At 43.9% G+C, this 25,456-nt stretch overlaps 1 protein-coding gene across 3 annotated transcripts in view; it reads right to left on the bottom strand.

The window, feature by feature from the left end:
• Poln (DNA polymerase nu) overlaps positions 1-25,456 on the bottom strand; it is a 131,481-nt gene that overhangs the window by 9,050 nt on the left and 96,975 nt on the right. For 2 of the 3 annotated variants that reach the window (XM_038329194.2, XM_038329195.2), the window contains 2 exons: positions 13,628-13,710; positions 7,613-7,744 (listed from right to left, as the gene is read on the bottom strand). In XM_038329194.2, coding sequence (XP_038185122.1) covers positions 7,613-7,744; positions 13,628-13,710 — 215 coding nt within the window. The remainder of the gene's footprint in view (positions 1-7,612; positions 7,745-13,627; positions 13,711-25,456) is intronic. The other variant, XM_038329196.2, reaches the window with a different exon arrangement.

Here is a 25,456-nt window from a genome sequence, read left to right as displayed (position 1 = left end):
TTTTGTTTTTTGAGACAGGGTTTCCCTGTAGTTTCTAGAGCCTGTCCTGGAACTAGCTCTTGTAGACCAGGCTGGCCTCAAACTCACAGAGATCCGCCTGCCTCTGCCTCCCGAGTGCTGGGATTAAAGGCGTGCGCCACCACCTGTCAATACCTTTTATTAGCGTGGCAAGTTTATCTCCTGCTCCCTCTGCATCTGAGTGGCAACTCCAGACTCTGCCTTCCTTCTTCCTAGCATTTTCAATTTAGGTTTCCTGCCTACCTTTATCCTGTTTAGCTTTTGGTTAGTCAGCTTCTTAATTAAACCAATCACAGTGACCAATATTTACAGTGTACAAAAGGATTATTCCACAGCACTCAACCAATCATGGGGAACACCCCATGAGGCTATAGGTGCATTCTTGGCAGCAGACAGCATTGTAACAGGAATAGAAACCACAGGCATTTGGGCAACTTCTTTATGTAACTTGCTTGTGCCTCCATGACCTGCTCGACTCTGATTACAAATATACCACTTCCATTTGTAAATAGATTGCTTCTGTGCACATTCTACTTCATGACTTTGTGGATCAGATAACACCCAGTTCACGATGGGCATCTTAGGTTGCATGGTGACTTGGTGTCCCATTATCAAGCATTCAGTTTCCACTAAGGCCCAATAGGAGGCCAAGAGCTGTCTCTCAAAGAGAGAATAGTTGTTTGCAGATGATGGTAGAACCGTGCTCCAAAATTCCAAAGGTCTCTTCTGTGATTCACATATAGGGGCTCATCAAATGCTCCAGACAGCATCTCTATCTGTTATTAACACCTCAAGTTCCATCAGGTCTGCTGGATCATATGGTCCAAGCGATAGAGCAGCCTGAACAGTCTGGGCCTCTTGAAGAGCCTTCTCCATTCCAGGTCTCATACAAAGCTAGCAGCTTTTGGTGTATGGGCCAGATCACCACACCAAATGGGGAATGTGCCGTCTCCAGACTCCAAACAGGCCAACTAAACATGGTGCTTCTGTCTTGGTGGTGAGAGGGTCAGGTGCAATAACTTATCCTTCATCTTGAAAGAACTGTCTCTGCATACCCCACACCACTGGACTCCTAAGAATTTCACTAAAGTAAAAGGCCCTTGAATTTTGGTTGGATTTATTCTCCACCTTCTGATGTGCATATGTGTTACCTATGAGTTCAAAGTGGTTGCTAGTTCTTGGTCCAATCAGAATAATGTTGTCAATATAGAGCACCAAAGTAATATTTTGTTGAAGAGACAGACAGTCAAGATCCCTTTTGTCACAGGGCAGGAGAGTTAATATATCCGTGAAGCTGAACTGTAAAGGTATACTTCTGACCTTACTAACTGTAAGCAGATTGCTTCTGGTGCTCCTTATGGAGAGGTACCAGGAAAAGGCATTTGCTGGATCAATAGCTGCATACCATGTACCAGGAGATGTGTTGATCCACTCAAGTAAGGACACCATATTTGGTACAGCAGCTACAACTGGAGTCACTACCTGGTTGAGTTTTTGACCCATCTGTCTTCTGCACTGGCCAGATAGGAGAGTTATAGGGAGATGTGGTGGGACCTCCACCCTTGCATCTTTCAAGTCCTTGATGGAGGCACTTATTTCTGAAGTTCCTCCAGGGATGAGATACTGTTTTTGACTGACTGTTTTCTTTGGCACAGGCAACTCTAAAGGCTTCCATTTAGCTTTTCCAACCACGATAACCCTCACTCTACAGGGTCAGGGAGCCAATGTGAGAATTCTGCCAACTTCTAAGTATATCTATTCCAATGATATATTCTGAGACTGGGGAAATAACTACAGAATGAGTTTGAGGCCCCACTGGACCTACTGTGAGTCAGTCTTCAACCAAAACTCACCTCCACAAGCCCCTACTTTAACAGGAGGGTCACAGAGTTTCTTGGGATCTCGCAGAATCAGAGTCAATTCAGAACCGGTATCCAAAAGACCCCAGAAAGTCTGATTGCTTCCTTTCCCCCAGTGTACAGTTCCCCTTGTAAAAGGCTGTAGGTCTCTCTGAGGAAGGAATGGAGAAAGGCTAACAGTAAAACCTTTAGGCATTTTATCAAGTCCTACCTTAGGGGAACCTGGATGGCCCTCCATTCAAAAGGTCTGCAAACTAGCTCAAGTCTGGAAATTGATTCATGGGCTGAGATTGCCTTTTGCTACTATCCTTTGAACCCCTTATTTCATTTGTTTACAAATTTTTCTACTTAAACAGATCAAACAAAAACTTAGTGGGTTTCTTACGTATTTCGTGCCTGGAAATATCATGACTGATTAGCCAGCAACACAGGTCCATATGAGTCATGCCACCATACAATTCACTTTGCTTGTGCTGACCAGTAATGGGTTAAGCCATTATGGGCATCACTTGTCTGTGCTGCCCATTACATTAACTACAGTCATTGTCTTAGGGTTTCTATTGCTGTGAAGAGACATCATGACCACAGCAACTCCTGTAAAGAAAAACATTTAATTGAGCTGCTTACATTTTCAGAGGTTTAATCCATTATCATCATGATGGGGAGCATGGCAGCATGCAGACAGACATGGTACTGGAGAAGGAGCTACTACATGTTGCTATGCAGGCAGTAGGAAATAGACTGTCTCATTGGGCATGGTTTGAGTATATATGACCCCTCAAAGCCTGTGCCCTCGATTTTTGGGTCTTAGTTAACTCCAGATGTAGTCAAGTTGACAACCAAGAATAGCTCTCACAGTTGGTCACACATGTTCCTGAGCAGAGAGGACTTCTTTTTTTTAACTTGATGTGGGTCAGAAGCCAAGGACCAGAAGAACTTTGTACATATAGAATCTATAAATTTTGGTTGGTGGTGGTAGGGTAAGAGATCTAGTCTCTCAGCCCAGTGCTAGCTAATGCACTGAGCTGTACTCCAGCCCCAAGGTAATTGTCATGGAGTGACAAGGTTCTGCGTACCCACTTCATGGGTGATATGCAAAGCAAGGACAGGGCACCAAACTTCGGACTCAGCACATTTGGTTACCATGTCTATAGCTTCTGACTGGATGCTGGGTACCATTGACTTCATGTTGTTGAGCAGAAGTGTCTTTGCTCTCTGTCTGTGACTCTCTTGGCAGGTCTTCATCACTTGTATATCTCCTTGACTTTTTTTTTTTTGTGTGTGTGGTTTTTCAAGACAGGGTTTCTCCTGTCTGTCCTGGAACTCACTCTGTAGACCAGGCTGGCCTCAAACTCACAAAGATATGCCTGCCTCTGCCTCTCAAGTGCTGGGATAAATAAATAAATAAACAAACAAATAAATATAAAAAAATACTCTTAGGGGCCAGAGAGATGGCTCAGCGGTTAAGAGCATTGCCTCGTCTTCCAGAGGTCCTGAGTTCAATTCCCAGCACCCACATGGTGGCTCACAACCATCTGTAATGAGATCTGGTGCTCTCTTCTAGCTTGCAGGCATACATGGAGGCAGAATGTTGTATATATAATAAATAAATCTTTATAAAAAAGAAACAAAAAACCCACTCTTGATTTGGAGAGATGTCTCAGTGGTTAAGAACACTGACTGTTCTTGCAGAACCCGAGTTTGGTTTCCATTCACATGGTGCCCCACAACCATCTGCAATTCTAGTTCCATGGAGATCCAATGCCCTGTTCTGGCTTCCACAACACCAACCACACATACCATACATGCAAGCAAAACATTTATGTGCATGAAAATTAAATAAATATATATTTTAAAAAATAAATAAAATATTATTTTATTTCCAATTAAAGCAGATACATAGGTTAAATCTTTTTGATGAGACTTGCTTTATTGGAATACACACACACACACACACACACACACACACACACGCACACGCAAATATACAAAATCTAAAGTTACAAAGGATTTCAATACATTCCAAACAAATAGGGGACAAATGGCATCTCGCAGAGTATATATAAAGCTACATCCTTATTGTGCTGTGTTCACAGATATATCTTATTTGTGGCGATACTGTATAAATGGGCTACAAGCCTTTCACAGGAATATATGTTCCACTTTCAGGGTTGTATTTTTTTTTTTTTGAGGGAGAGTTTCTTTGTGTAATTGTGTAATAGTCCTGGCTGTCCTGGAACTCCCTGTGTAGACCAGGCGGTCCTCCAACTTAGAGAGATCCACCTGCCTCTGCCTCCTGAGTGCTGAGATTAAAGGCGTGCATCACCAAGTCCAGCTAGCTTTCAGGCGTAGAGCTTTATCTGTCTAGTTTTACCTATATGTGTATAGTTATGTTAATTCAAGCTTGTTTATTTTTTGCTACAGGCAGAACCTAGTTGCTGTGGGCCCTACTGGAGGAGCAGTGAGTTGCAGTTGAAGTCCCAGGTGTCAGCCAGCAGAAGGGAATCTTCTGATGGGCCAGTTTTGTTTAGGCAAGGTCTTGGGACTGCAGACCCCGGAATGTCTTTGCTTCTGCTGTGCCTTTACATGTTTGCTGCGGCTCTGTTTCTTTGGAATCTAGCATGGTGTGAGCTGACATGGGTGTTTAGATCTTGGAAACACCCATTCTACTGGGCATTTTACCTGTGGGCTGTAAGAAGATGACCCTCCCTAAGACGTACTGTCTAATTTGATAAAAATGATAGCTTATATCATGTTTTGATAAATAAAAACAAACACAAAAATATGTTTCATAGCTAAGACTCATGAGCCCCACTTCAGAAGTTGCTCAGGCTAATGATTAAAAGGAAAACACCTGAGTCCAGGAACCAGGCTGCTCTAATTCTCTTAAAGCTAAAAAGAGACAGTCATGTACCATTAGCTAAAACAAAGCTTCATTATAACTTCAGGTTAGACCAGATGCCTTGCTAATAGTTTTAATATAAGTAACTCCAAAACAAGCAAAAGTTCACAAAGACACATAGCTGAACTGTCTGATTCATTATGCTAGGGTCAAAAATACAAAACAGCCTGATTGTTACTAGCTCCCCTTGCTAAATCTGGTTAATAAACTAAGGTGAGGACTGATTTCTTGCATGGATTCCTGACCTCAACCTTTTGTTATTGATAAATGGGTGTGCACCCTGAAAACCAGAAGTTCAGCTGACTGTTTTTGTGTATAAAAGTTTGTTTTGTAACTCCCTCAAAATTCCTTATAAGGTCACCTTTCTTTTTTTTTATTTTTTTGGTTTTTAGAGACGGGGCTTCTCTGTAGCTTTGGAGCCTGTCCTGGAGCTAGCTCTTGTAGACCAGGCTGGCCTCAAACTCACAGAGATCCGCCTGCCTCTGCCTCCTGAGTGCTGGAATTAAAGGTATGCGCCACCACTGCCCAGCTTAAGATCACCTTTCAGGTCTGATCTCCAAAATATATAAGGAACTCAAGAGACTAGACTTTAAAATGCTAATTAACCCAATTAAAAAATGGGGCTCTGAACAGAGAATTCTCAACAGAAGTTCAAATGGCCAAAAGACACTTAAGGTCATGCTCAACCTCCTTAGCGATCAGGGAAATGCAAATCAAAACAACTTTGAGATACCATCTTACACCTGTCAGAATGGCTAAAATCAAAAACAATGATAGCCTTTGCTGGAGAGGTTGTGGGGTAAGGGGGTACACTCATCCATTGTTGGTGGGAATGCAAACTTGTGCAACCACTTTGGAAAGCAGTGTGGCGGTTTCTCAGGAAATTTGGGATCAACCTACCTCAGGACCCAGCAATTCCACTCTTGGGAATATACCCAAGAGATGTCCAATCATACTACAAAAGCATTTGTTCAACTATGTCCATAGCAGCATTATTTGTAATAGCCAGAACCTGGAAACAACCTAGATGCCCTTCAGTGGAAGAATGGATGAAGAAAGTGTGGAATATATACATATTAGAGTACTACTCGGCGGTAAAAAACAATGACATCTTGAATTTTGATTGCAAATGAATGGAAACAGAAAACACTATTCTGAGTGAGGTAACCCAGACCCAAAAAGATGAACATGGGATGTACTCACTCATAATTGGTTTCTAGCCATAAATAAAGGACATTGAGCCTATAATTCGGGATCCTTGAGAAGACAATAAGAAAGTGAAACCAAAAAAAAAAAAAAAAACCATATAGTTATCCTCCTGGATATTGGAAGTAGACAAGATTGCCAGGCAAAAATTGGGAACTTGAGGGCAGGGTGGGATGGGGGCAAGGGGAGATGGGGAGAGAAAAGTGTGAAGGGGAGGATGGGGAGAGCTTGGGGGAATGGGATGGTTGGGAGGGAGGAAGGGTAGATATGGGAGCAGGGAAGCATATATCTTAATTAAGGGAGCCATTTTAGGGTTGTCAAGAGACTTGACTCTAGAGGGGTTCCCAGGTATCCAGGGAGATGCCCCCAGCTACTTCCTTGGGCAGCTGAGGAGAGGGAGCTGGAAAAGGCCAGATCCTATAGCCATACTGAAGAATATCTTGCATATCACCATAGAACCTTCATCTGGCGATGGATGGAGATAGAGACAGAGCCACACATTGGAGCACCGGACTGAGCTCCCAAGGTCCAAATGAGGAGCAGAAGGAGGCAGAACATGAGCAAGAAAGTCAGGACCGCGAGGGGTTCATCCACCCACCGAGATGGTGGGGCTGATCTAATCGGAGCTCACCAAGGCCAGCTGGACTGGGACTGAAAAAGCACAGGATAAAACTGGACTCCTTGAACATGGCAGACAATGAGGGCTGCTGAGAAGCCAAGGACAATCGCACTGGATTTTGATCCTACTACACATACTGGCTTTGGGGGGGCCTAGCCTGTTTGGGTGCTCACCTTCCTAGACCTGGAGGGAGGGGGGAGGAACTTGGACTTCCCACAGGGCAGGGAACCCTTACTGCTCTTCAGGCATGAGAGAGAGGGGGAGTGGAGGAGGAAGGGGGAGGTAAATGGGAGGCAGGGAGGAGGCGGAAATTTTTAATAATAAAAAAAAGAGTTAAAAAAGAGAAAAAGATCATCTTTCATAATTAATTGACTCTTTCTTTGTAACCACAATTTGCATCCTGTCATTGAAAAAGGTTGACTGAAAACAATGCCTCTTGCTTGCTTGCTATCTAGATACATTGTATGTGGGTTATGGGAATGACTTTTAATCATGTGAGGGAGATGGAAGCATGTTTTTACCTATAATCATTCACTTGAGAAATGGAATGCAACTGTTTTGATTCCTGTAATGCTTGGAAGATTCTGTTGGGGTATAAAAGCTGTAAAACAACATGAGATAAGACAGAAAGAATAAAGAGAGGGGAAAAAAAGAATAGGAATAAAGAAGAAAAACATGAAGAGAGTTTGTGCCTTTTCCCCTAACTCCCCTCAGAGAGAAAAGTTTAGCCTCGCCGACTCCGTGGATTCCTGTCAAAGCCCTGTGCTGATGGAGGCTGGTCCCCAGACAGCAGCACCTAGCTCTAACCCCTTCCTTTCCACATGGAGTCTTTTAGCTCTGTCGATCCAGGGGCTGATGACTCTCCAATCCACCTCCACCCAACTTCAGTAACCCATGCACAAGCCAGCCAGACACTCACTTGTCTGTCTCTCCACACAGCCACAGAATGGGAATCTGTGGACACCACTGTCTACTGTAGGAGGAGGGGCTTCCGTGCAGTTGGCTTACCTGCATGGTGACACTGGGCAATAACCGTCTGGGAAAAGTCCTTGATTTTCTTATACTTCTGCAAAAATCTCTCCAAAAAGTGGGTGGCTTCCAAAACAGTGACTCCAAGGCAAGCAGCAAGCCGCTCTTTCCCTGTGAATCAGGAAGACATACCACCAGAGTTCAGGCCTAACCCATATCAGGTAAGAACAGGGTGTGTGGAAATGAGCTAACTGCAGGCCTCAGGGACAAAGTGGCCAATAAGAGCCCAGTGGTGGTATGGGTCTTATGTGGCTGGTTTGGGGCTTTACACACTAGGTACTGGGTGGCAGTTGACCCGAAGAGGACCATTTAAACACTGTATCCTTAGCAGTCTTGAAGGCCCGCCGGGAGCTGCATGTGAAGCTGGGCTCAGGTAGACTCAGTGCTGCTCTCACTTGGTCAATGAAAGATCTGAAGGTAGGACTGGGGGAAGTAGCAGGGTCCACAGGAACAAGGAAGGCAGAGTTGATTAGCAAATGTGGAAACATGGCATTCAGGAGCCCCTATGCTTAGCATCCTTATTTTAGAATACATGCTTTTGCCCTAGATCAGTGTTTTGCTCATGAAAGAGGCAAAGTTCTTGTGAAGAAGCTGCAGGGAAGCTGTGACGGTCTCTTGTGGAGGTGGTTCAGCACACACAGCACAGCACACACAGCACAGCACACACAGCACACACAGCACAGCACACACAGCACAGCACACACAACACACACAGCACACACAGCACAGCACAGCACACACAGCACAGCACAGAAGCCTCAAGTTGGCTGGGTGCAGGTACTGGATACACAGGCCTGGATCTGACTTCAGCTCTGTCACCCACAGGAGGTTTTGGTGGCCTTGGGGAAGTTGCTTAACTCTCAATAAATTTGTTTCTTCATTCATGAATTGAGAAAACAGTCTTTAGCCTAAGCCTAAGCCCTAGGGTCAGTCAGGAAATCCTAATGAAACAAACTCTTAGCCAAGTGTGGCTTCTATTTGGTGCTTACATGTAATTGTTTTTTTTTTTTTATTTTTCCCCAGGAATAGATACCGGGACCTTTGCTTAACAGTAGTACTGGGGGAAAGTTCTGGGCTCTGGGGGTGACCAGAGCTGATTTTGAGGTATTCCAAGAGTGGATTCCTGGGAAGGTCATTACTAGGGCAAGAGGAAATCACATTGAGCTTTGAACTGGCCAACACAAAGGGCACCTAAGAGGCTTTCGGATACTTGTCCTAGAAACTATGGCTCAGGGCTTGAGTTCTGTGTCTATGAAGATAGGGAAGGATCCTTAGAGGAACTGTCTAACCTCTCAGAATTGCTTTTTGATTCCCTCTTTAGTGAGGCCTCTCCTGGCCTTAGTCAGTCGAAACCTTTAGGATTTTTAATGACAGCTTTTGTTTTGTTTTTGAAAGAACATTTAAATATGAAAATTGTTTTTGTCTTTATAGAAGCTTATAGTTAAGAAAATTTAAAATAGATTTTGGACTTTCAGAATGCTGGAATTTTTGAAGACTTTTAGAGGATTTTGGAGTTGGATTGTATTTTACATTATAAATTAATATGAGGACTGGAGAGATAGCTCAGCAGTTGGGAACACTGGCTGCTCTTCCAGAGGATGGAGGTTCATTTCCCAGCACCCACATGGCAGCTCATAACTGTCTGTGACTCCAGTTTCAAGGGATCCAACATTATGTTGGATATATGCAAGCATAACACCAATGCATATAAAATAAAAATAAAAAGATAAAGTGAGACTTCCAGGTCAAGGAGTGGAAAGTTACAGCACTTGCATGTCAAGTTAAGGGGCAGATTATGCTCCTTAGTTTTAATTGTTAACATGACACAAAGTAGAGCCACCTGGAAAGAGAGCCTCAGCTGAGGACTATCTAAGATCGTGCTGGTCCATAGGGAATAATTTTGACTGATGTAGGAAGGACCAGCTCACTGTGGGCAGCACTATTCCAGAGACAAGGCTTCTGTACGGTCTAAGAGAACAGCAAACAAGCAGCAAGAAAGGATCCATGTGTTTCTTCTCTTTCTGCTCTTGACTGTGGATATGATGCCTAAGTTCCTGCCTTAACTTCCCTACAATAATAATGGACTGCAGCCTGGAATTGTAAGTACAATTAAACCTTTTTTCCCTAAGATGCTTTCCAGCAGGGTTTTTTTTTTATAACAACAGAAATATAACTAGGGCACTTCTGTTTCAAGGGCTGAGCAGGTGCCTAGCCACAGAGAGCCCCGGAATGCTGTCTGGTCTACTTGAACAGAACTTCCCGTACAGTCCAGGTGTTGCTGTTCTGGGCTCCATCATAAATACAAGCCCTTGGGCACTCAGTATGAGGCTTGGTTTCTCCTGACAGAGTCAGGTGCTTGGAGCAGGCTGAGTCCTTATCCACTGTCCTCCTGGCACAGGGTGGGTCTGGCATTCTGCATGCATCCAGGAAGCACCAGTGGATTATACAGCTGAATATGGAGTTCACTGAGGAATCATAGTAAGGACTCAGCACTAGGCTAACCCTTAGAAAGCACAAGCCCAGCAAGCCTTGGGGTTAGGAATGACTTCCAGAAGACACTAGGGTCCTGCTGACCTCAGGATAGTGTCTTAGCTAGGGTTTCTATTGCAGGCCCAGCAAGATGAGGAGGTGCCCAGTAAGTTGGCAGATGCTGAATTCAGCTGGATACAGGAGAGGTAGTGGACTTGTGAGCCAGCTTGGGTCAAGATCCCAGATAACACAGGGGTACATGAATGTGAGGTCATAGGAGGCCAGGCAGGCAGTCGTATATGCTGCAGGTGGCTGGGCATGCACACCCACACCTCTCCCAAGTGCTTCTCTGCTCGTCTCATAGCCCTGTGGCTTTCCCTTCTGTGCTCATCACAGTCCTCACAGTGATCACATAACTGATTTCTGGAAGTTTCTCCCTGGCTCAGCACTACTATGTCAGCTGCTGGGTTCTTCAGAGATGGCTTCTGTGGATACACTCCTGTATGCTAGCACAAGTTGCCTGTCCAAAGCTCCTCCACTGGGTTTCCCAAGGCCCTGGCAGCACTGGGGCCTGGTGACTCCCTTATGCCCTCGGCCTGCTCATCAGCAAGGTTCTAGCTCAAATAAGGGGGGAGGGATAGAGACAGCATGAACCGAACAGCTGACACACAGTAATTCCAGCTGTCAGGTGGAGCAGGAACAATGGAGCAACAGAGATAGAAGCTCAGGGTGGGAGCCCTGTCACCACAGGGCTAAAAGCAGCAAATTACTCCCTTCACCAGCATCATAGCTAATGACTCACTGCTTATTTACAGTGGGGCACTCTTCCTCTCCAGAAGACATAAAGCGAAACTCAGAAGGAGCCAGTGGGTGCTGTGAGGCCATCTTCCTCTGGGATACAGCTATTGTGGTGAGGGGTGACCCTGGTACTAGAGGGGCAAGGGCCAGGCAACACTCAGGAGTATCACACATTCATCCTGCAACCCTACTTCGCTATTGAGCTAGCTCCAGCTTGGAGGGTCAAGAGACCTCTGGAAGCTTAGCAACACAGCTCACCCTTGAAACAGGACCCAGACAAACAGGAAGCAGATGATGGCAGTGTGAGTTAACTGCCAGTTGTGGCTCCAGCAACCCTATTGAGAGCCTTTATGGCAAAGGGGATGGGCAAAGAGGTACAGGGCTTCTTGTGACATTAGCAGGTCAAGAGTTGGCAGGATTGACTGGGATTTGAGCCTGGGTGGGGGTGGTGGCAGTGTTAGACCTGCAGCATTAGACCTGGGGTTTATGGCAGATCTGCAGGAGGATCCAAGGTTCCAGATTCTAATCTGTCTGGAAGAAGGCAGCTTTCTTCCAGGGCAGAAACCCCTGAGGTCTGGAGGAGCGGTAGTAAGGGGGAGGCTAAGGAGGAAATGGGACAGGAGACCCACCAGTGCATGACTGTCCCCTTCCCCTAGGCTTGATTACTGGCTTCCATGCTGATTTCTAGACACGTCATATGATCTGTTGTTCTCGAAGGATTATTGCTGGTTCAGTGGGTGCTTTGTGCTTCTCTGCACTAGCTAGCGGGCAGAACTCATGAGCACTCCTAGCTTCTTGGGCATTTTACCCTGACAGGTGAGCAGTGCTCAGGTGGACTGTGCAGCCGGCCGGCCGACATGTGGAGTGGCGACAGTGCAGGCTGCTTATGCCAGAGGCCCATGGGCCAGCAGGAAACAGCTGAGGAAGGCGGAATACCAAGAGAGCCTCCGATGGAGCCACACGGAAGACATCGGTTCCAGTTAGCATACTGAATGTAGCCTGCAGGGTAGGCACCACATGGACTTGGAGGTAACGAAAGGGCTTTCTGTGGTAGCTTGCTGCCTTGCTGTGGGTAACTGGTACAGTGGTGGGTGATGGCTGAGAAGGGGAGTACTGAATAAAGATGGATGAGTTTTGTGCATGTGGGGAAAACATTCCCATGAATGCTGGAGAGGGATCTGGACAAGACAGTATTGGTGACGGAGAAGAAGCATTTGGGATGCACATCCATGCACTGCAGTCACAGAGACAAATATGCACTATGCTGCACTGTACACTGAGGCTTGTGTAGTTTTGTTGACTTTCTTTGGCTAGTCATAGGATTTCAGTGGTTAGAAGGTGACTCTTCTCACAGTCTATGCCCAAATCCCAATGCGTTCAAAGTAGTATCCACCAAAGCAAGAAGGAGGCCCATGGAGGCCTGGCTCTGTGACAGCAGACAGACCGATCTTCAAGGAGGGACTGCAGAGCTCATAGCCTCTTCTGAGGGGAACTAGTCCTTGTTTTAGCATGGCCCAAAGGGAGAAAAGAAAACACTTCAGGCTCTGGAGAGATGGCTCAATGGTTAAGAATACTGCCTGTTCCTCCAGAGGACAGGGGTTTGAGTCCCAGCGCCCACATGTAGCTCATAACCATCTGTAACTCCAGTTCACTCAGATCCTATGCCATCTTCTGGTCTCTAGGGACCAGTGCACATACATGGTGTACAGATGTACATGCAGACAGAACATCCAAACATAAACAAAACAAAACACTGCTGTGGTAGTTTGAATGTAACTGGCTCCCATCTCATAGGGATCAGCACTATTAGGTGTGGCTTTGTTGGAGTGGGCATGGCCTTGTTAGAGGAACCGTGTCACTGTGGGGGTGGGCTTTGAGGTTTAATATGCTCAGAATACCATCCAGTGTGTCAGCCAACTTTCTGTTGCCTGCAAGATGTAGGAGCTCTCAGCTACTTCTTCAGCACCATGCCTGCCTGCCTGCTGCCATATTCCCTGCCAAAATGATAATGGACTGAATCTCTGAACTGTAAGCTACCATCTCAATGTAATGTTTACCTTTATGAGAGTTGCATGGTTGTGGTGTTTCTTCACAGCAATAACAACCCTAACCAAGACAACTACTGAGAGACTGATCGGGGAGTGGAAGAGGGGGTGGATGAAAGTAGAAGGGTCACACTTTCTGGTTCTGGAGAGAGGAGAAAGAGAAGGACAGCTTACTACTAATGTAAGAACCAAATCCAGCAAGAGCCCATTTTGGGGTTGTGGAAGTCTAAAAAAACCTTGGAGTGTGTAGGGCGGAGTTTCTAAGCATAGAGATGTCACCGGTGAGATGTGAGGTAGGGTCTGGTCACACTCGGCACCTCTTTTTTTTTTCCGAGTCAGGGTTTTTATGTGTAACCCTGGGTGTTCTGGAGCTCTTGTAGACCAGGCTGGCCTGGAAGTCACAGAGATCCGCCTGCCTCTGCCTCCCGAGTGCTGGGACTAAAGGTGTGCACCACCACTGCCTGGCTTTGTTGTGTCCTCTTACAGGGTCTGTGGCACTGTAAGTCAGCAGTATGGAGTAGTTTGACTGGTGTCTGGTGACACAAATACCACTGCAGTGTTTGTATAAATAACACACAGGACTCAGAGAGTGACTTCTCTGAAGCATGGCCCACTTAAATGTGGGCACACAGCCATTGGCTGGCGGGTGACACGAATAACCCAGCCCTTCCCTATTGCCCACCTGCTCCATAGACCACGGAGTAGACCACTTTCTTGGTCTGTTCTCTGTCCATGTGTGTCACATGCTCCACGGGAATGCCCTTCCTGCATGGAGAAACAGCATATTATCCATCATTGTCAGCACTGTCTGCAGAGGGACAGAGCCCAGATTACATGCATCCTGCCTCCCCTGGAGCCAGCCACCATTTAAAGCTTGGCCTGTCCAGTGGGCAGCAGAGACTTGCAATGTGTGCAGCATCACCCAAGACTCCCAAACAGACATCACCAGTGAGCCTGTGGCCCTCAAATTCTGGTATACCCATAAATCAAAACCAAACACTGCTTTTATACAAGAATGTCCATCCAACTTTAGGGGAGCCTGTGTTTGCCAGGGCCTGGGCCACAACTGTGGTCACTACAGAGGTGAGCTGGTTTCAGTCCTTTGAAGTCCCTCACAGAATTGGACAACCAGCTGCTGCTTTGATCTCCCACAGAGAGCAGGGTGAGGCCTACATCTGACTGCCTGTGAACCAGTGTCTCAGAGATTAAAGCTGAAATCGCTGAGAAGCACAGAAACCCAAGCATTGCTCTTCCCTGCTGTGCATTTCCCAGTGACAGAAGCCTGTGCCTAAGAAGAGCTTCCCTGACTGCTGCTTTGAAAACATCCTTAGCATCTACACCAGCCTCAGTGATGGAATAAGCACAGATCCAAGCACCGAAAAGACAGAAGGCTCTCTCAGCGTTTGTGATTGTGCTTCTGTGTTGGGCTCCTGTCGTCACAGTATTCTCAACTGTCTTAGCCTTCACTTCCTGTTTACACTGCACATCAAGGTGAGGGCTCAGCCTTTCTTAGGCCTTTTCCTTGCACATCACCTGCCTGGGATGCCTGAGGCTTTCTAGATTTCCTAGCTTACAGAGGTGATTTGGAATGACCTGACTTCACGAGGTATCTCTTTCCCAGATACCCTAGTCTTGTGCTCTCTTGTTTACCTCAACTACTATTTTTGCCCTGACAGCTGCAGGTTGTTTGTTTGCCTTATGATGCGGTCGAGTGATGCCCATTGATTCTCTGCAGTGGGTTCTGTATCAGGCAAAAAAAAAAAAAGGGGGGGGGGAGCACCCTTGTCAGTCAGTCCTTCGGGGAGTTCCAGTAAGTGAGAATGGGAACCACTGCACTTCTGTGCAGTCCCTTCAGAACCAGGGACCAGGTTCTAGGCAGGAGCAAAACATGCAGTTGCCACAGGGGGTTGACTGGGGCAAAGCAAGGGCAGACTAGACCATGAATCTCTCCTTCTACTCTCAAGAAGCCTTTTCAGCATTTGTCTGGTGGGAGTAAATCATTGCCTATTCTCCAGGGTTCTGGCAAAGTTGGTTTTAGCAGGTGTTGCTTGAGTTTTCAGTGTGTCTGTGGGGGGCTCCAGGGTGTTGCCTCCCCCAGCACTTCCACTGACATGTTAGATGTCATTCATTTTGATCACCCAATTTCTATCTAACAACACATCTCTAGCTTCCCCTTTTCCTGTTGTGCTGTTTTATATACTTGTTTATCTCATCCTTAAACTTGATTTTATAAAGGGCTGTGGGGCCATTGAGATAAGCTTCCATGCTTATAGATTAGTAGGATTAATATTGTAAAAATGGCCATCTTATCAAAAGCAATCTACAGATTCAGTGCAATCTACATCAAAATTCCAACTCATTTTTCACAGAAATTGAAAAAATAATCTTAAATTTCATATGGAAATACAAAAGACTCATGATATCTAAAAGAATCCTGACAGGCGGATCTCTGAGTTCGAGGCCAGCCTGGTCTACAAGAGCTAGTTCCAGGACAGGCTCTAGAAACTACAGGGAAACCCTGTCTCGAAAAACCAAAAAATAAATAAATAAATAAATAAATAAATAAATAAATAAAGAATCCTGAATTAAAAAACGAAATAAAATTGCTGGAGGTATCACCATCCTTGATCTCAAGTTATACTGCAGAGCTATAGAAAAAAAACAACAGCAACAACAAAAGCAGCATGGTACTGGTATAAAAACATATACCAAATTGACCAAAGGAATGAAATTGAAGACCCACATATAAGCCCATATTTCTATAGTCACCTGATTTTTCCATAAAGAGGCTCATGATACACACTGGAGAAAACACAACTACTTCAGCAAACGATGCTAGTCAACTGGATAGCTACATGTAGAAGAATTAAACTAGATCCTTATCTCTTGCCTTGCACAGGATTCAACTCAAAATGAATCAAGGATCTCAACATAAAACCTGATACCCTGAACCTGGTAGAGGAGAAAGTAAGAAATGCCCTTGAACTTAAAGGCCCAGGAAAGGGCTTTCTAGATAGGATCCTGATAGAACAGGCATTAAGGCCAACAATTTTCAAAGTAAAGCATTTTCTATGAATGGAAATAAAAACAGAAATGACATAGTTTCCAGTGGCAACAATTTATATCTACTAAAGGGTTATATAGGAAATAGCAATGAAAATTCATAGCCCCAAATCCTTCTATAAATAATTAAGAAAGAAAGTTTTAAAATATTTTCAGTACAAAACACAATAAAAAACAAGAAAGCTAACTGAAACAATGTGAAAGGAAATTATAAAGATGGCACATTAGTTAATGAACTAAGGAGCAGGAAACAGTAGATCAAATTGGCAGGTAGGACCTTTGTTCTTATAGTACATAAAATTGACAACTAACTTAGCTAATTTCCTCAAAAAGGGAGAAAGAACAAATATGATATGAAGGAAGTAAAAAAAATCCCTTGGAAATTACCTTGTGCAACTTTATATAGGTCCATTTGAAAACCTAGATTAGATGAACACTATCTTGAGAAAATTCATTTATACAAATTGGTTGCAAACTCAGGGGAAGCAGCTTACTGGCAGAGGCCCTGCCTAGCATTTCCAAAGCCTTGGGTTTGTTCCATTCTCAGCATTGAAAATAAAAATAAAAAAAATTGACCTCAGGCTCAATGTAGTGGCATATTCCTATAATCTCAAGTTTGGGAGGTGGAGGCAAGAAGTATGAATTCTAGAACAGTCTAAGGAACATATCGAGACTATTTAAACAGACGAAAGTTAACGAGGCTGGCTCATGAAGAGAGCACCTGCCTACATGCATGAGGTCCTGGGTTCAACTTCCAACTCTTCTTAAAAAATGTTACATAGATCAGTATCTACTGGAGAAATAAAGAAAATGTTTAAGGAACTATCTCATTAAGAATACAGGGGATTCTATCAAATTTTTAGGGACTAGATAATATCCTATGCTGAGTGAGTTGATCAGAATCCAGAAAGTGAAAGAGACCTTCCAAGTCTCTTTTATTAATCAAGAATAACAGTTACATCTAAACACATACAGAAATTATAATAAAGGAAATTTCAGATTCATACCTCATGTGAATAGTGATTGATGTAATAATCCTACATAAAATACCAGTAAAAAGATTCTAATCAGTAAGTATATTAAGAAACTTATATACACGGTCATTTAGGGTTTATACTGAAAAAGTAAGGTTGGTTCAGTGTTAGGAAGTCTTATCAATACAATTTACCACATTAACAGGTTTGTGTAGGAAATTATGTGATTACTTTCATAATTGTTGGAAAATATCCATGACAAAATCAAGGCCCAGTTCTAGTAAAAGGTTTATTTTTATGCTATGTTACTTTATTCTATACAGGTGTCCTGTGACAAGGCTGCCTCAAACTTGCTATATGGTTAAGGGTAACCTTGAACTTTTTATCCTCTTGCCACCACCTCCAGAGAACTGGGATAAGATGTGAGTCCATCATGTCCAATTTGTGAGATGTCAGAGATCAAACCCAGGATTTTGTGTGTTCTAGGCAAGCACTTTACTGAGTGGGATGCACCCCCAATTCCTCTAATAAAAAACTCTTGAAAAAATAAGAACAGCTGAATAGCTCATTTAAAAGAGAAAATAATACACCTCGATACAACAAAAAAATATCTCCATGGGAAAACACTGGGCAAAAATGGTCACTCTTTCCACAATTATTTAACACTGTTCTGATAGTATTCACTAAAGCAATTAAGCAAGAAGAAAATTAGATGTGTAAGATTAAAAAAATAAAAAGTTCTTTCTGTATTTAGATAACATGATGGTATTTCTGAAAACCTTTTGAGAATTAATAATATCTCAGCAAGAAATAAAGTGAACACAACAATCCAAAGCACAGGCCATACAGCAGGAAGATGTAAACATATTTGCCCTGCTAAAAGAAAACATTTGAATGCTTAGGAGTAAGAGCTGTGTAAAGTCCACATCAAAGTAACTTAAAATCATGGTTCACCTGGGCTCAATTCTCAGAGTCCACATGGTAGCCCACAACTGTAACTCCAAGATCTGATACCCTCACATACATAAATGCAGGTTAAACATGAATGCACATAAAATAAATGTAAATAAATTTAAAAAAGAAAGTAACTTATAAGTTTTCTGAAAGACAAAAAGTGATTTGATCAAATGGGAAACTATCCGCTACTTGTTCCTTTTTGTTTCATTTTCTTCTTTGAGAGCAGGTACTGGGTAGCTCAGGCTAGCTCAGGCTGACTTTTAACTCATGATGTAGCTGAGAGTGTAGCTCAGGCTAGCTCAGGCTGACTTTTAATTCATGATGTAGCTGAGAGTGACCTTGTACCTCCTGATTCCTGCTGATCTCCCAAAAGTGTCAACCATCATGCCCAATTTATGCAGCCATGGGAATCAAACTAGGAGCTACGTGTACATTAAGCAAATAATATATCAAGTAGGCTACACTGCCAGCATGAAGAATAATCAATTTCATTACTCCCTTGTACCCACAAAACACCAAATCTTTTCATGGCATGAGATACCGTATGTAAAGCCAAATTAACCACATAGTGGAAAAAGTCTTTAACACATTTCACAGAAGAAGAGCTTGTATCACTAGCAAACAAAGAACTGAAATATTAAGGAAACAAGGGCAAAAACAATCTTTTGCAAGAACAGGGCAAAGATGATTACCAAAAGAAACAGTAAAACAAAGCTGTGTCTCTCAAGCATATAAACTCCAACTTTCTACCACAAAACATTATATAAATTTTATAGAATTATAGAAAGAAAATTCTAGGTCAACAATTACAATTGGACATTAAAATTTGTGTGTGTGTGTGTGCATAGGCATTTCGGCTGCATGTGTCTGTGCACCACATGCATGCAGTACCTGCAAAAGACAGAAGAGGGCATTTGATCCTCCTCTGAATCTGGCATTACCAACAGTTGAGAACTCTGTGTGGGTGCTTGGAACTGAACCTGGATTCTCAGCAAGAGCAACAAGTGCTCTTAACCCCTACCCATCACTCCAGGCCCATAACAAACATTATAACATACTCTTCTTAAAAACTTATATAGATTAAGTGAGGAAGCAAACAAAAATCAGAGAAAAAAACTAAACAAAGAAATTATGCTCAAGCTGTTAGTAACTAGAAACCCATAAACTAAAACTACCCTCTCAGTCACTGAAACTTCATTAAGTATCAACAGACAGGGCTGGACAGGGCTGGACAGGGCTGGACAGGGCTGGACAGGGCTGGACAGGACTTGACTGGGCTGGGACGAGGCTGGACAGACTGGGATAGGCCCGGAGCTGGTGTAGGATAGATCTGGGGATAGACAGGTAGAACAAATTTTTAAAATGTATTGTATTCAATTTTAGTTCCAAAACAAATGATCCATATTATATATACATGATTAGGAAACAATAACTCACTTAGAAACTAAGGACAAGGATAAAAATGAGTACTTAAATGTATTACTTTCTATGCCTTCCTTGATTTGTGTCTGGTTTTTATAATTAATAGATTGGGAACGTTCCTCCAACGGCCATGTGTCAGAAGCTTCCTTCTAGCCTGGGTGCTACTTTGTCAAAGATTAAAAACATTATATGCATGTGCACATGTGAGATCAGCTGCATCAGAGTCAGGACAGGGCACTGGGACCCTGGAGCTGGAGCTATAGTTGACTGCAAGCCACTTAATAACTGAACTTGGGTCCTCTGCAAGAGCAGTTTTAACTGCTGTGCCCTTCCTGCAGCCCCTGTGGTGAGACTGGGGGCTCTGGTCCTGTCTGTTTTGCCTTATGGTCATGAAGCAAATGACGCTGATCCACCACATGCTTCCGTCATGATGTGCTGCCAGCCTAGAGCAATCAGACCATGGGGTGAACCTCTGACCCTGTGAGACAAAACAAACCTTCCTCTGTAGAAGTTGTGTCTCAGCTTTTGTGACAATTACATAACACTAACACAGTTGTTTTCTTGTCTGTTTGCTCCTTGCTTGTCAACTTACTGAGCTGAATACTTCTCATACCTGCTTTTAATTTTACTGAAATACAAACTTCACTGTAGACACTGATTTTACTTTGCCTCATATATGTTGATATATAGCTTCCATTTCTGATGATTTCCTCATTTTCATTCTCTCCTGCCCCAATCTATCTACCTGGACTACAAATTTTCCACCAAGAACATTTTTTATGAAACACTTTTTTAAAAAAAATTTTATATGTGTTGGCATTTTGCCTGTATGTATGTGGGGGGTGCCAGATCCTCTGGAACTGGAGTTACAGTTGCGAGTTGCCATGTGGGTGCTAGACATTGAACCCGGGTCCTCTGGAAGAGCCATCAGTGCTGATAACCACTGAGCCATCTCTCCAGTCCCATGAAACACTCTTTTGTTTACAATCTTATCACAGGGTCTTTCCAGAATCAATGATGCTACATCATTAATTGGGGAGATGATTCACTCAGGCCTCTGTACCAGCAGCTCATGAATGAAGGCAGATTCCTGTTTGATGTGTTGTCTGGAGCAAACATTTAAACAGAACAATTTGCACCAGGTAGTGGTAGCACACACCTTTAATCCCAGCACTTGGGAGGCAGAAGCAGGGGGATCTCTGTGAGTTCAAGGCCAGTCTGGCCTATAGACTGAGTTCCAGGACAGCCAGGGCTACACTGAGAAGCCCTGTCTCAAAAAACCAAAGGGGGAGGGGGCTGGAGAGATGGCTCAGAGGTTAAGAGCATTGCCTGCTCTTCCAAAGGTCCTGAGTTCAATTCCCAGCAACCACATGGTGGCTCACAACCATCTGTAATGAGGTCTGCTGCCCTCTTCTGGCCTGCAGGCATATACACAGACAGAATATTGTATACATAATAAATAAATATTTAAAAAAAAAAAACCAAAGGGGGAAAAAAAGAATTGTCTTACCTACCAAACTAAGCAAACTTGACCTTATAATAATGGGTGGGGCTTCTGATACATGTTCATATACACTTCTGATACAAAATCAAATTAATATCTTTCTGAAAGAAATCCTTACAGTATATATGGACTCTTTACCTTAAGATTCCTCTTCTGTGAGTTTTAGTTTCTAGATAGAGACTAAATTTGGTCTGTTGGTTTGCTTGTTTGTTTTGAGAGGGTCTTTCTACATTGTAGCCTCTGCCTCACTTTGTACTCCTCAGCACCTGAAGGTCTCAGGCAAGATGAGTGCTGATAGCCAGCCCGGCACAGCAACCAAAGTCTTTCTTCAGGGAACTGCCTGCCAGGTCAGTAAAGAGCTGTGAACCCCCTTAAGCCTTGCCAGGATTCCCTGCACACCAGCCTCGGTCTCGTGTCTTTTGTTTCTATGCCTAAAGACTCCCAAGTCTCTAGTAAACATTAAATCTCATATAACTACAGATATTTACATATAAAAATACTTATATATATATGTATGTATAAGGAACACACACACATGTATTTCCTTTCACTGCTAGATGAGAGGGGCTAGAAGCAATGACTCCCCAGCAGCAAAGCACACACCCATTGCCTAGAGTTTGGCTTTTAACACCACCTTCTAATAAAGAGAACAGGGCTGTTGGAATGGCTGGTTCTAGAACTGAGGCAGGAAACATACTAGATGAAGCCTGGGAAACCTTGTAGTGACAGAAAGTAGGTACACACATATGCACACACACATACACACACACACACACACATACTTAAAGAAGTACAATCAAAGGGACACAGGAACCAGCTGAATAAATAAAACAACAAAACAAAGCATTTCTAGATTATAACCCAAATAGAATATTCATGAGCCCAGATGACAAATACTTGACTGAATAAATTAATAAATAAACAAGAACAGACAAATTCCCTGTGTAGAAGAAGTATGAATTATGTGCATACTTTGAACTAAGAAGACAGGGAGGGCATCACTGTCTATCCCTCAGTTGTAGACTGAGCTTCATAATTCTCTCCCACAGGGTAGAGACACCTCTGCAGCCCACTGACATCAACAGTCTTGAAGAGTGTCCTTCAGGTGAGGTTGTGAGACTGTGGTCCTCCTCCTCAGTCCATAACCCTATTATAAGCACCAAGCTGAGGATATTCTACAAATGCCTGGCCAGGACTCATTGAAACTGCCATTCGAATGAGTAAGAACAATACTCATTCACACATAAGTCTGGATGAGCATTTTTCATTACTCTCAGGTCACATGGTACTTTCCTTAGCTTTCAGCGGAACTGCCAGAATGTTTCTACAGTGAATGCCCCATTTATTCACTGACAGTGGATGAATGTACTTGTTCTATCTTGCAGGAAAGCAAAACTGAAGACCAACCAGTGAGTTCTCTAACAGCTCCAGTCCTGGAGCCCCTAACAAATAATAAATCTCCTACAAGGAGCCACACAGGCGACACAGTCTGTCTTTCTTGTGTAACTGGGAACTTTACATGGTCACTCCTGCCCATCAGATCACATAAGCAGTGACAGTTGCATCTGTGGCCATGGGAGGAAGTGACTGATGCACAGATTATAGCCCTCACTGTCATTTCATGTGCTGACACCCATGTGCAGATGAGAGAACCAGCACAACCAACTGGCTTCCTTCGGAAGTGTGCACAGCCTGTATACATATGTAACTGCTTTGCCCAGTCTGACGGCAACCATTGATACTTACCACTTGAATATCTCCCAGTTTCTCTCCCCAACGTCCTTCTCTGAGCTCCAGTCTTGTCACCATAGTTACCTGTCATCTCTTTGAGGATGGAACAGGAGTGGTGACGGACTCACTTCCTTCACCAGTGCTTGCTACTCATCTTGCACGAACCCTTCCTGCACTCACGCATCCAGGCCATTCCTAGCTCTTGTTGGTTCTACCTTCTAATGCCACCAGAGTTTGGACCTTCCCACCATCTCTACTGACATTTCCCTAACTCTTACTGGATGGTGACAAGAACCTCTCAGCCTTTCTCATGCTATTATACTTCTTGGCCAGAAACAACTGTGAAACACAGAGCCCCTTCCTGAAAGCCATTTGATGGACATTTGGTTAATGTCGACATTAATGGAAGACACATCTATCTTTTCCCCTTCAGATACATTATTAAAATAAAGCAAAAGAGCCAGGTGGTGGTGGTGCACACCTTGAATCCAAGCCCTTGGGAAGCAGAGGCAGAAGGATCTCTGAGTTTGAAGTCAGCTTGGTCTACAGAGCAAGTTCCAGGACAGCCAGGACTGTTACATAGAGAAACCCTGTCTCAAACAAACAAACAAACAAGCAAATAAAGCAAAGGGAAAAAAGTATAAATATATGCATATAAGAGAGAAAAAGGATGTTCAGCAAACAAGAGAATTCCACACACGTATGAAGAGTAAGGAATATCTGTGTGTGCATACATGCATGTGTGCACAGCATGTGTGGGTTCATGTGTACCTGTGCATAAGTAAGTGTACATGCCTTCAGGGTGGCAGCCATAGGGATATTTAACTTTGTAGGGCCAGGCACAATCCAAGGCAGAAGATGGGACTGGAACTGGGAAAGGCATGAATACAACACATATGTAAAGAGTGGTCAAGTCTTCTAACAACCTGTCACTCTATATCCCTCACCTAAAACATGGATCTAGCTAGACTTCTCCCTGACCCAAAAATGATGATGATAATCATGAAATGAGCCAGTGAGTTTTGATGGTTTTGACAAGCTTCCCCGATGAGCTGACCCACAGCAATCACTCCACAGTCCTCTGTCTCAAAGGAAACCTTCAAGTACTGCTCATTCATGTGAGCAAACACAGTAGAATGTTTTTAGGCTCTTCCTTATTTCTTCTAGCAAGAGTGATCTCTGTGACTCTGTCTTTTGCTTTAATAATAACATAAAATTGCAGTCTGGTTTCAAAACCGAAGCTTTACTTTCACAGGCTTACACAATGGCTTCTCAGAATCTTGCAGGGTCTGACCCTGCTTGATGCAAGCCTCCATGACCCCTCACGTATTCAGCAAACCAGCACCAGGGGAGGCTGCCGCCAAGTTCTATTGCCAACTCCAGATGTAGTCTGACCCCCTCTACCATAGCTACAGTAGTCTCTGTATGCCTTGGTAGTGAACCAGGGAAAACACTTCCTAAGACAGTTGCTTTCCAGTAGAGAACCCCTTCAGCTGCTCAGTTCGCTCTCTCCTTTCTGATGAATATGCATTTTCAGAAGTTGGTGCCTTTGACTGGCAGTCTTGCCCCCAGAGCATCTCTCTTATTGTTCCAATGCAGAAACTTGGGTTTCTCTTCATCAGAACTCTATCAGTTACAGCTGCTTTCTTTGCATTTGGCTTGTCTGCAACTTTAAACTCACTTCTTTGCTCCCCAAATTCCACATTTTCTATACCTTCCTGCTTTGACTTCTCATTCTAAGCCCCAGTAACTGTAGAGAACAAGAGCCATGCCTTAATTCAAACACTCTGCTTCCTTAAAATTTCCTCCACGTGACTTAGCCCATTATTTTTGAATTCTGCCTCACTGAAATTTTCAGGGCACAAACTGTAGCCAGATCCTTTGCCAGAACTGTAACACTAGTAGCCTCTACCCCAGTTTCCACCAGAGTTCTTTTCACCTCAGAAACCCCATGAGCCAGGCTTCCACTGCCCACATTCTTTTCAGCTTTCAGGTCTTCCACACTTTCACCAGAATGGCCCAGTAAATTCTGCCTATAGCATTGTAGGCTTTTCCAGTCTTCAATTCTATATTCCTCCTCATTCATCTTGCCAAATTCCAAAGGCCCACAAAGCTGCACGGTGAGGTTTGCTACAGCCCCAACTCTACCTCTTTGTACTGATTTTCTGTATTATCTTGTGACAAAAATCCATGACAAAATCAGCTTAAGAGAGGACGTGTTTACTTTGGCTTATGGCCTGAGGGGATAGGATCTCTCATGGTTGGGAAGGCATAGAGTGGGGAGCTTGAAATAAATGTCTGGTCACTTTTGTTCACAGTCAGGATGTAGAAATACATGAATGTTGATGATCTTAGTTCGGGTTTCTATTGCTGCGACGCACACCATGACGGAAGGCAGGCTGGGCGGAAGGGGCTTATTTGGCTACACCGCCCATCGTTTCATCCCTGTTCATCCCTGACGGAAGCCGGGAGAGGAACTCAGACAGACGGGGCCAAAGCTGATGCAGAGGCCGCGACGGCTCAGACAGACGGGGCCAAAGCTGATGCAGAGGCCGCGACGGGTGTTGCTTACTGGCTTGCTAAACATGGCTTGCTTACCCAGCTTTCTTACAGAACCCAGGACCACCAGCCCAGGGATAGCATCTCCAGCCATGGGCTGGGCCCTCCCCCATCGATCACTAATTAAGAAAATGCCCTATAGGTTTACACAGAGCCCAATCTTAGGAAGGCATTTTCTCAGTCGAAGTTCCTTCCTCTCAGATGACTTCAGCTTGTGACAAGTTGACATGAAATCATTCAGCGAACTGATGCCCAGCTTGCCTTCCCCTTTCTTTTAGTCTGTGATTCCAGCCCGTGATGG

The sequence above is a fragment of the Arvicola amphibius genome, chromosome 1 (genome assembly GCF_903992535.2).
Source record: "Arvicola amphibius chromosome 1, mArvAmp1.2, whole genome shotgun sequence".
Lineage (NCBI taxonomy): Eukaryota > Metazoa > Chordata > Mammalia > Rodentia > Cricetidae > Arvicola > Arvicola amphibius.
This window is presented reverse-complemented; position numbering and strand designations above follow the sequence as displayed.